The sequence below is a fragment of the Giraffa tippelskirchi genome, chromosome 9 (genome assembly GCF_054371585.1).
Source record: "Giraffa tippelskirchi isolate mGirTip1 chromosome 9, T2T-mGirTip1v1.2.pri, whole genome shotgun sequence".
Classification (NCBI taxonomy): domain Eukaryota; kingdom Metazoa; phylum Chordata; class Mammalia; order Artiodactyla; family Giraffidae; genus Giraffa; species Giraffa tippelskirchi.
Window position 1 is genome coordinate 150,123,149 of NC_137283.1, and position 12,363 is coordinate 150,135,511.

General features: G+C 48.5%; 1 protein-coding gene across 2 annotated transcripts in view; it reads right to left on the bottom strand.

Moving 5' to 3' along the window:
- LOC145521405 (uncharacterized) overlaps window positions 1–12,363 on the bottom strand; it is a 21,412-nt gene extending 9,049 nt beyond the window's left edge. The window contains exons 1-4 of one of the 2 annotated variants that reach the window (XM_081529962.1): window positions 12,265–12,363; window positions 9,168–9,355; window positions 1,535–1,810; window positions 299–431 (exon numbers count right to left, since the gene is read on the bottom strand). In XM_081529962.1, the coding sequence (XP_081386088.1) occupies window positions 299–431; window positions 1,535–1,787 (386 nt within the window). In that variant the 5' untranslated portion in view covers window positions 1,788–1,810; window positions 9,168–9,355; window positions 12,265–12,363. The remainder of the gene's footprint in view (window positions 1–298; window positions 432–1,534; window positions 1,811–9,167; window positions 9,356–12,264) is intronic. The other variant, XM_081529964.1, reaches the window with a different exon arrangement.

Below are 12,363 nucleotides of genomic sequence, written 5' to 3' on the forward strand. Positions count from 1 at the left end.
CTACCAGCCAGCAGGCTGTGCTCAGTCAGGGTGATGTGGTTAAAACCTTTTAGCATCAGCAGAGTCTCAGCCTACTGAAGGCCCCCCTTTCTCATTGTCACCTGACAGTGGGGAGCTTTCAGAACTCAGGGCTGAGCTTGTCTGAGTTCTGCTCTCAGGTGATATAGGGTCTTATCTACCTGCTCATTTCCAGGATGAGGAGGTTCAGTGAGGGGCAGGGGTTGGCTGGGATTCACCTTCCCCATCCTCACACCAGCCCGCATGCCCCAGGCTTCCCTCTGAATTCTGCCCTCAGTACCTGTTCTTGTAAAGGATCCAGGCTACGATGCCCATTATGACGAAACCGGCGAGAACTCCAATGATGATCCCGGTTTTGAGATCGATGGCTGTGGCCATGGGCTGCACTGTAGTGGGGACTGTGGTCGGTGATGCTGCAAGGAGAGTAAGAGTGAAGCCCTTGTACAGACTCCAGACTCAGCAGATGCCTCCTCACCCCCCTGATCCAAGTACCCCTACTGTGCAGACAGCTTGCACCCATCACATGGAGGCCCCAGTGATAGGTCCTCAGGCTAGATGGGGGCAGGGAGCAGCCTAGTCCTCACGGGGCTCTGACAAGCTAATGGGGGAGCAAGGTTTCCAACACAGCCACTCAGTCCTGCTGTGACACAGAGATGGTGACATGAGGATGGAGTCCTCAGGAGCTGAGAGCAGCGTGGTATTGACAGATTTCCAGAAGTAGGATTGGTGACATTTAAAAGAAGATTCTGGAAAGAGGGTACAGGGAGAAATAAATCCCTGAAATCAAAAAGATGTCTACAGGATTGGGATCAGCAAAAATCCACGTTCAGTCACCCAAAGGCCTGTGCTGTGAGGAGAGATGTCAGGAGGTGGAAGAGGAAGGAGGATGCCAGAGCACCCCGGGTCATTGTTCTCCCAGGACAACTCACTTAAAAAATTTTTTTTTTACATTTTTTTATTTTATTTTTATTCACACCAAAAACATTGTTAATTGGGGTATAGCCATTAACAATGTTAAGATAGTTTCAGGTGGACAGTGACGGGATTCAGCCATAGATATACATGTACCCCTTGTCCCCTAAACCCCTCTCCCGTCCAGGCTGGCCCATAACACTGAGGCGAGTTCCATGTGCTATGCAGGGGGAGCTTGCTGGTTATCCATTTGACACAGAGCCGTGTGTACATGACCTTCCCAAAGTCCCTACCTATCCCTTCCCCCGGGGAACCATAAGCTTGTTTTCTAAGTCTGTGAATCTCTTTCTGTTTTGTAAATTCCTTTGTACTGTTTCTTTTTAGATTCCATATATAAGGCGTGTCCTGTGATTTTTCTCCTTCTCTTTCTGACTTACATGACTCAGTATGACACTCTCTATGTCCATCCATGTTTCAGGAACAGCTCACTTTCGATGGATCACTTTGCCAACACACACACACACACACAGACACACACATGCACACACAGAGGGGAGGTCCATATCACATTGAGTGGACTACCACTTCTTTATACTTGTCTCACCTGCACTCTTCAACATGTCCTCCCAGGGTACCATGAAATCCTGAAGCCAGGCCTGACAGTCTCCCATGAAGACCTTCTTGAAGAAGTCGGTCACAGCTCTGTCATTCTCCCACTTCTCATTCATATGTCTCCCTCCAGAATGAACCACGGTCCAGTGGCCAGTCTCTGAATCAAAGAGGAGGCACATTTGTCCATTGAAGCCGAACTGCCAGGATCCACTGCTGTGTCCATCCTCTTCACACCAGCACGTCATCCTGGCTCACAGCATCAGAGGGCCTGACCCCACCGAGGAAAAGAAAGAGCTCAGGCTCTCGACTTGACAAATTCTTTGCCTCCACCTTCCCTGGGCCCAGGTAATCTGGCCCTGTTCTCTCCTCCAAGGCTCCCTCCTTCCTCTGGATTACTAGGAATGGACCAATATCCAATTGAATTTTTTACCCATAAACAATGGATGCAGCTAAGCCCCCAGTGTGCTTCTTCAGTATTTGGGCTTCCTAACTCACCCTTTGGAGAAGGCAATGGCACCCCACTCCATTATTTTTGCCTGGAGAATCCCAGGGACGGCGGAGCCTGGTAGGCTGCCGTCTATGGGGTCGCACAGAGTTGGACACGACTTAAGCGACTTAGCAGCAGCAGCAGCAACTCACCCTTAGACTCGATGGACATGAGTTTGCCTTGATGGACATGAGTTTGAGCAACCTCTGGGAGTTGGTGAAAGGTAGGGAAGCCTGTCATGTTGCAGTCCATGGGGTTGCAAAGAGTGGGACACGACTGAGTGACTGAATTGAACTGAATTGAACTTACCCCTAGCCGTGTGTTTCTCTGGTATAACGTCAGGAAATTGCCCCTTAAGGAAGTACCCGATGTCTCTGAGTGTTTCTGAATGTGTTTCCCAAGTGTTCGTAGGTTTCACCTCCTCTCCCAAGGATTTGTGGATTGGATCATGGCACCACCACAGTCATAGGAGAGAAAAACATTCCCATCTACCTGGCCTTGAACCACACACCATGGCTCTCCAGGACTGGGCTGAGGATCGACGGTGAAGTTGTAGCAAAGAGAGTGAGCGTCTGTGAAGGAAAAAGCAGGGGAGGGCAGGGTTGGGAGAACAAGACCCATTACCTCCTCCCCCCACTTAAGTGACAGCAGAGTAAAGCTGCAGGGCTGGGTAGGCAGAGCAGGAAGGCCTCCCTTCCCCCCAACACCAGCTACAGGCTGAGCAAGCAGTGAAACCACATAACATTATCTCTACTCTGCTCCTAAGGCCAACACAGAACCCAAAGCTGCAGAAAGGAGAATTCACAATTAGGGGTCGCAGGATTTAACAAGGCTGAGGAGATGCTGCTGATCTACCGCTTTGATGGGTCTTGGAATCCTGAAGGCCTGGCCCACATGGCATGAAAGAGAAAATCCACAACTTCCGAGGCAGGTGGTAGAGGAGGGGATCAAAGGCTCAGAGAAGTGAATCTGCCAGGGTGGACATGCTATGAAAGGGCAGAAAAGTGTGCAGTCCACCAGGTTCTATGGAGCCCAAGAGGAAAGAATGGATGAGAAGCATCTCCAATAGCTCATGGATGACTTTTGCTGAAGGTCAGCGATAGTGGTACGAGATGGTATTCCTGTGGGCTTCCAGCAGGAATAAAGATGGAGAAGTTGGAAAGAGCTGATGCCAGGTGGAGTGCTCTATTTCAGAAACAAAGTTGATGCAGTGGTCAAAGTGACTAGAGAGTCCCACTGCAGCCAGGCCTGACTGCAGAGAGTTCGATGCTGGCTCATAGCACAGGGTCATCCTAGAGGCAAACAGATGAGCAGTGAGCCCTGTTAAAAACTACACGATTGAAAGGAAAAATTAAAAAAACAACAAAAAAAAAACAAGACAAACACTAGGCAAGATGATGAGGAAGCTGAATGCAGACATCCTAACAAAATGTCCAGATCCTTTGCGCAGTATCCAGCACTGAGTCAGGTCTTATATTCAGAACCCATTACTAGAGACAGAGATGCCAGGCATCAGCAAGGAGGGCCCTCTTATCACCACAGCAGGTGCAGAAGTCCTTCTGGCCTTTGGAAGCCACATGGCCATTGACTGAGGTAAGTGTACACTTGGCAGAGAAGCCACCGCAACATTCATAAGGACCTAGAGTGGTACTGACATCATGTCCAGCAATCTGAAACATCATCATGGCCTGCCTGTTATTACTGTGATGCATGAGATCTGTGATAAGGAACACACATCTGTCCCACGTCCTGCCCACAGCAGTGTCACCCATTCACTGATCCTCTTAGTGCTCCTTTCACATCCATTGCATTTGCGATATGAATGAAAAATCTTGATAGTAAATTACCGTGGGGTGAGGGCTACCATAGAAGCCATTTCCAAGTTCACACTTCTGACACTGACCTTCATCCCCCAGTAGTATGTGTAAACAATATCATATCCTGGAGAAAATGACAGAGTACCAACCTACAACCTCTCCAGGGCTGCAGGAGTGTCGTCCCTATCCGATCTCCATTTATTTCCCAGCGTGGCCCATAGATTTCTATAACTGTGCATATGACATATTTCAGGCTCTGCAGAGCACAGTTTTTGTTACAACTGGTGTCCTAGCACAAAAGCAGTCACAGATGATTGGTGAATGATAACCTGCTTCTTGGGCAGATCACCCAGAAGAACCTGTGACGTCAGAGGTATCTTTGGTCGGAAAGGCGCTATGTGCCGTCTATGGCCTTTTACTTGGAGGTTCACAACACAGACCCTTTATGACCTGAAGCAAGGCCATGCGATTTGCAGTGGGGAATACCACAGCATATAAATGTGGCTCCTGCTATGGTCCTGGGGGCTGGTAGAGGTGAGACCTCTGGTCATGGAATGTCAACGTTGTCCATCATGATCTGGGCTCATCAACTCCTAATCATTAGTTTAGATCGACCAGCCATCATAGGATTGAAGTGATATTATGGTTTGGTACAAGAAGGGCCAGAGGCAACAAATAAGAGACAACAGCAGGTGGCTTAGGCGTGACATTAGAATTGTTGTAGGACTACTATTCTCCGGGGCTTGCCCCCGTGGCTCAGCAGTAAGGAATCTGCCTGCAATGTCGGAGCTGGTGTAGACGTGGGATCTATTACCGGGTGAGAGAAGATCCCATGGAGGAGGGCATGGCAACCCACTCCAGTATTCTTGCCTGGAGAATCTCTTGGACAGAGGACACTAGTCCACAGGATCATAAAGAGTTGGACATGACTGAAGCAACTTAGCATACACACACTCATGTGTGTGCTCATGCCTGAGGCTTCATGCAGTGTCCCTGATGTCCAGAGACCAAGGAAGCCACTCTAGAGCAGAGGGGGTCAGGGGACATTAGCCTATAACTGCTGGACCCACAATCCTTTCACATTCACACCACCCAGAACCTATAAGGCAGGATAGAGCAAGTTTCTCGTTCACAAACAGGCAGCTAAGGCACCCCTTGGATGAGTCCCTAGGGGATGAGCCATCCATTACTGTGGTGTGACCCAGGGCAGCCACACGGTTCTTTTGTTTTTTTCAGGTCATCTTTGCCTTCTCTTGTACCACAAATGTGGAGATGTATAATGCACACAGACAGCAAGTGGCCTGTCCAGACCAACAGATTTACTCTCTGTCTTTTGAAGAAAGTGAAAGTCAAGTCACTCAGTTGTGTCCGACTCTTTGTGACCCCAAGGACTGTAGCCTACCAGGCTTCTCTGCCCATGGGATTCTCCAGGCAAGAATACTGAAGTGGGCTGCCATTTCCTTCTCCAGGACTTTTGAAGAAAAGGTTCTCCAACTCCTGTCTTAAATAATAGCTATTATAGGCCACTGTCTCCATAGTCTTAGGGAATCTGAATGTGGGACCGAAGGGTAGAAGTGGGGGTGCCCTGTGTCACACACTTTGGGAAAGTCTTCTCCCATCTCTCTTGCTTTACGTCCTGGGGGCCAGGCTGGGAGGCTTTTTCTGGGGTGAATTCTCAGGCAAGAGGATAGGGTGCCAGTTGACAGAGGGCAGGTTTAGGGTCCCTTCACAGATGGGAAGATTTTGGAGGCCCTGTGTTTCACGGACAGAAAGTATGGATGGGGAATAGTGTTGTAACCAAGCAGGACTCTAAGGAGGCTTGCTAGGACAGACTCCACCCATCTCCCCGCTCCTCCCTCCTGCACTGCCCCACCCCCCCGCCCAAGTGGCGGACTCCACCTAGACCCTTGCCCATCTGCCGCCAAATCCCCTGGGCCCAACACAACTGGCCAGACTCGACCTAGCCTTCCCCTGAACCCCGTGGGTTCGGAGCCTCGGGAGCGGCCGCCACCTGTCCTGCACCTGCTTCAGTGGCTGCGAATTCCCAACGGGCGAGCCGGGGGGCCTGCAGCAGCATTTCGTGACGCTGCCCTTGCTCCCACGTCTCCCTGCCTCCCCTCCCTTCCTGCTGGGATTCCTTTTTCACCCAAATTTTGTCTTTTCCCTGCGAGGGGGGGGGGACGACACACGGCAATCAGCCGGGGTGTGGGGGCGGAGGAGCAGGAGCCCAGGGGAGAGGAGTGCGCTGAGCTTTAAAAGCAGGGAGGTGGCCCCGCCACATCGTTCCCCGATCCGCCTCCGACAACCCCATTCTTCTCGGGTCTTAAGGCCCCGTCTTTGCAGCCAATGATGGAGAAGCTCTATACAGTCAGCAAAAACAAGACCGGGAGCAGACTGTGGCTCAGATCATGAACACCTTATTGCCAAATTCAGACTTAAATTGAAGAAAGTAGGGAAAACCACTAGACCATTCAGGTATGACATAAATCAAATCCCTTATGTTTATACAGTGGAAGTGACAAATAGATTTAAGGGACTAGATCTGATAGAGTGTCTGATGAACTATGGACAGAGGTTCGTGACATTGTGCAGGAGACAGGGATCAAGACCATCCCCATGGAAAAGAAATGCAAAAAAGCAAAATGGCTGTCTGAGGAGGCCTTACAAATAGCTGGGAAAAGAAGAGAAGCGAAAAGCAAAAGAGAAAAGGAAAGATATTCCCATCTGAATGCAGAGTTCCAAAGAATAGCAAGGAGAGATAAGAAAGCTTTCCTCAGCGATCAATGCAAAGAAATAGAGGAAAACAACAGAATGGGAAAGACTAGAGATCTCTTCAAGAAAATTAGAGATACCAAGGGAACATTTCATGCAAAGATAAGCTCGATAAAGGACAGAAATGGTATGGACCTAACAGAAGCAGCAGATATTAAGAAGAGGTGGCAAGAATACACAGAAGAACTGTACAAAAAAGATCTTCATGACCCAGATAATCACGATGGTGTGATCACTCACCTAGAGCCAGATATCCTGCAATGTGAAGTCAAATGGGCCTTAGAAAGCATCACTACAAACAAAGCTAGTGGAGGTGATGGATTTCCAGTTGAGCTATTTCAGATCCTCAAAGATGATGCTGTGAAAGTGTTGCACTCGATTTGCCAGAAAAGCTGGAAAACTCAGCAGTGGCCACAGGACTGGAAAAGGTCAGTTTTCATTCCAGTCCCAAAGAAAGGCAATGCCAAAGAATGCTCAAACTACCGCACAATTGCACTCATCTCACATGCTAGTAAAGTAGTGCTCAAAATTTTCCAAGCCAGGCTTCAGCAATACGTGAACCATGAACTTCCAGATGTTCAAGCTGGTTTTAGAAAAGGCAGAGGAACCAGAGATCAAATTGCCAACATCCGCTGGATCATCGAAAAAGCAAGAGAGTTCCAGAAAAAACATCTATTTCTGCTTTATTGACTATGCCAAAGCCTTTGACTGTGTGGATCACAATAAACTGTGGAAAATTCTGAAAGAGATGGGAATACCAGATCATCTGACCTGTCGCTTGAGAAACCTGTATGCAGGTCAGGAAATAACAGTTAGAACTAGACATGGAACAACAGACTGGTTCCAAATAGGAAAAGGAGTACGTCAAGGCTGTATATTGTCACCCTGCTTATTTAACTTATTTGCAGAGGACATCATGAGAAACGCTGGGCTGGAAGAAACATAAGCTGGAATCAAGATTGCCGGAACAAATATCAATAACCTCAGATATGCAGATGACACCACCCTTATGGCAGGAAGTGAAGAAGAACTAGAGCTTCTTGATGAAACTGAAAGAGGAGAGTGAAAAAGTTGGCTTAAAGCTCAATGTTCAGAAAACTAAGATCATGGCATCCGGTCCCATCACTTTATGGGAAATAGATGGGGAAACAATGGAAGCAGTGTCAGACCTTATTTTTCTGGGCTCCAAAATCACTGCTGATGGTGATTGCAGCCATGAAATTAAGAGACGCTTACTCCTTGGAAGGAAGGTTATGACCAACCTAGAGAGCATGTTTAAAAGCAGAGACATTACTCTGCCAACAAAGATCCATCTAGTCAAGGCTATGGTTTTTCCAGTGGTCATGTATGGATGTGAGATTTGGACGGCGAAGAAAGCTGAGCGCCAAAGAATTGATGTTTTTGAACTGTGGTGTTGGAGAAGACTCTTGAGAGTCCCTTGGACTGCAAGGAGATCCAACCAGTCCATCCTAAAAAAGATCAATCCTGGGTGTTCATTGGAAGGACTGATGTTGAAGCTGAAACTCCATACTTTGGCCACCTCATGCGAAGAGTTGACTCTTTGGAAAAGACCCTAATGCTGGGAAGGATTGGGGGCAGGAAGAGAAGGGGACGACAGAGGATGAGATGGCTGGATTGCATCGCTGACTCGAGGGACACGGGTTTGGGTAGACTCCGGGAGTTGGTGATGGACAGGGAGGCCTGGCATGCTGCGATTCGTGGGGTCGCAAAGGGTCGGACACGACTGAGCGACTGAACTGAACTGTCCGTTCCCCGCAGGTTAATCCCTGAACTCACCACTTCACGCCGTGCAGAACCTGACAGGCATGAGTAGAACCAGAGCAGCCAAACCAAGACGCGCTTCGGGGCCATCCTTCCAGTCCATCACCACCTGGAAACTAGTTGGATCCGACTTCGCGGGGAGCTATTTATAGGAGGGCTCACCCCGCTCTCAGTCCACTCTCTGCCCTGCCCTCCTCCCCGCGGCACTGACGCTGGCAGTAGTAGCCCCCTCCTGACTCACTCCTTGCTCCTCCTGTCCCTCAGCGTTTCTTTTCTCCTCCGAGTCCTTCTGGCCCCTCAGCTCTCCTCCCCAGTCCCTCTTGCAGTCCTTCCTGCGGTGGTGGTTTACTCGCTCAGTTGTGTCCGACTCTTGCGACCCCGTGGACTGTGCCCGCCGGGCTCCTCTGACCATGGGGATTCTCCAGGCAAGAGTACTTCAGTGGGTCTCCATGCCCTCCTCCTTGGGATCTTCCTGACCCTGGGATCAAAGCCGGATCTCCTACATTGCAGGCACAGTTTTTAAGGACTGAGCTATGAGGGAAGCCCTGCATTTCTTAAAAGACTCAAGATTTCCACGTCACCCCCCCACACCCAACTATCCCCACCGGAGAACTCTCTGGATCTCATGAAAGGGCCTGAAGACAGCCCTTAACTGCAGTGTCATCAGCAATATATTTTCTAGTAGTTTCTGTCCCAGAGAAGTCCTAGATCTTTTGTGGGCCAAAGTAACTGCTCATTAGAAAGAATTTGAGGACTGAGGCCAGAACCTGAATTTGCAGGATCCGCGTGGAGACGGGGATCCAGCGCTGCCACCGGACACCACATGACGGTCTCTTCCAGCTGCTTGTTCTACACTGGTAGCCTGTGTGATCCATTTTCTTCCCCCTCATAATTTACTTTCATGCAGTGTCCAAGCAGCATTGAGCATCTGACGTTCACATCTCAGGGCTATCTGCTGATAAAGAGTGAGATCATCCATCACTCGTTGGGACTGACAAGACCTCCTAGTTCTTGGGAAGTGGGTCTACCAATGGCATTGAGAGGTCAACGTCTCTGACAGAGGGCTCCATCTCTCGGTTATCATGGGGCTCCTGGCCTTTGCTAGCTTTAGGGGTGACTGAGCCCTGACCTCAGAGGGTCGCGTTAACACTTCAGCACGGGCAGTGCTCTGTTTCACGTCTTCTCACTGAGAGAGGCTGGGTTCCCTATTTATAGATTTGAAAATGGATGCGAGCAGAATATTAAGGAAGTGGCAAGAGCAATCAGGTGGACTTTCATGTTCTTGGAAGTATGCTCGTTGTGGACACTCATTAAAACCACCTCCCAGTTGATTCCAGTCCCATCTGGGGTCAACTCTGTGTCCAGGTGCCAGGAGCATGCACGGGTGGGGGTGACCAGGCGTGTCCAGAGAGGCCCAGCTTCCCCCACCTGGCTGTCCTGACCAGGACTCTAACGCTGTCCTTCTGCCTTTCTCCTGCTCTCCCAGTCACTTGCCTCTTCACCAGCCTCCTCCACTGGGGCTACGTGGTCCCCGTGTTGCCTCTTGCCAGAGATTAAGCCCAGGGCCCTGTTCCCCAGGCCTATGCATGAGAGTCTCCCCCTGACACATCGATCACCTGAACCCACCAAGCTGGTCCCCACCCAGGCCTGCGTCCTGTCCTCCTCCCAGCCCCCATGTGTCTCTTATCCCCAAATTGTTCACACCAGGCTCTTGGCCTCCTTAATCAATAGAAATAATTCAGAGGCCAGACAATAGAAATAAATCAAATTTCTTAATCGAAAGAAACTGAGGCAAGGCTCTATTGGGGCTCCTGCTGCAGCAGAGGGGAGCAAGAACAAATGACAGGTTCCTTGCTCGCTCACTCCCCAAGGTGGTGGGGCGAGCTGGTTTCTTCTATGGGGTGAGGGGAGGGGTGTGTCCAGGGGTCAGTCAGAGGGGTGGCGTAGGTGACTGGCTGATCCCTTAAGTGTTCATGTGTGCTGGGGGCATGTGAGGCATCCTGCTTTTGCCCTGGGTTCTTCAAAAGTGGCAGTTGGGTTTTTCATCTCTTTGTCTCTTTTTCCCAGAATTTTCTCGAACGACTCCATCTGAAAAACAATCTATTTTGTAAAACCTTTTTATTATGTATTAGGTATAGCTGATTTACAAACAGTGTTGGGATAGTTTCAGGTGAACAGCTAAGGGACTCGCCCGTATACATACATACATCCATTCTCCCTAGACTCCCCTCCTGACAGGACAGCCACAGAATAGTGATCAGAGTTGTGGGTTTGATCCTTGGGCTGGGAAGATCCCCTGGAGTAGGAAATAGCAACCCACTTTGGTATTCTTGACTGGAAAATTCCATGGACAGAGGAGCTGGCAGGCTACAGTCCATGAAGACAGAAAGAGTTGGATATGACTGAGTGTGCACACACAGACACACCATATGCCATACATAAGTCCTTGATGGTTATCCATTTTAAATAGAGCAGTGTGTACATGACCTTCCCAAACTCCCTAACTAACTATCCCTTTCTGCCTCCTTCCCCCCAGAAACTGTAAGTTCATTCTTTAATATGGGAGTCTGTTTCTGAGAATGTAAAACATCCTTATTGCTGATATGAAGAAAGTTTTACGGGTCTGGATAGAAGATCCAATCAGCCACAACATTTTCTGAACCCAAAGCCTGGTCGAGATCAAAGCCCCAACTCTCTTCATTGCTCTGAAGCCTTAGAGAGGTGAGAAAGCTGCAGAAGAAAAATTTGAAGATAGCAGGGGGTGGTTCATGAAGTTTAAGGAAAGAAGCCATCTCCATAAAGTAAAGTAGAAGGTAGGACAGGACCTGACATAGAAGCTGCCGCAAGTTATCCAAAAGATTTAGCTAAGATAATCTATGAAGGTGGCTACATGAAGTTCAAGTTTTCCAGTATAGATAAAAGAGCCATCTACTGGAAGAAGATGCCTGCCAGGCCTTTGATACCTAGAGAGGAGTAGTCAATGCCTGGCTTCAAAGATTCCAAGAACATGCTGATTCTCTTGATAAAGGCTAATGCAGCAGATTACTGGAAGTCAATGGTCACTTACCACTTGGAAAATTCTAAGCCCCTTTCGAATTAGGCTGATTCTGTTCTGCCTGTGCTCCATAAATGAAACAATGAAGCCTGGATGACAGCATATCTGTTCACAACATTGGTGGCCAAATATTTGAAGTCCAATGTTGAGACCTGCTGCTCAGAATGAAAGATTCCTTTCAAAATATTACTGCTGATTGACAAAGCATCCCAGAATCTGATGGAGAAGTACAATGAGATCCACATTGTTTTCATAGCTGCCAACACAACATCCGGTCTGCAGCACATGGTTCAAGGAGCAATTTTGATGCTCAAGTAACAGCATTTAAGAAATATATTTTAATGGTATAGCTGCATAGATAGTTACTCGTCTTCTGGATCTGAGCAAAGTCAACTGAAAACTTTCTGGACTGATTTTATTTTTTTAAAAAAGCATATCGTCTTTTCTAAAAATATTATTTATTTATTTATTTATGTATTTGGTTCCATGGGTCTTAGTTGAGGCAGACAGGATCTTCGTTGGGTCATGCATGATCATTCATTGCGGGACAAAGGTCTCTAGTTTCAGTGCCTTGGCTCAGTAGTGGCAACAGGTGAGCTTAGCTGCTTGGCAGTATGTGGGACCTTAGTCCCCTGAACAGGGATCAAGCCATCATTCCTCGCATTTGAAGGTGGATTCTTCATCACTAGACCACCAGGGAAGTCCCTCTACAATGGATTCATGATTATAGATTCCATTGAAAACACTGACTCATGGGAATAGGTGGAAATATCAACATTAAGGCGAGTTTGGGAGAAGGTGATTCCTACCTTCACAGATGACCTTGAGGGGTTCAAGAAATCACTGGAGGATGTAACTGCAGATGTAGTGGAAATAAGAAGGGAGCTAGAAGTAAAGCCTGAAGATGT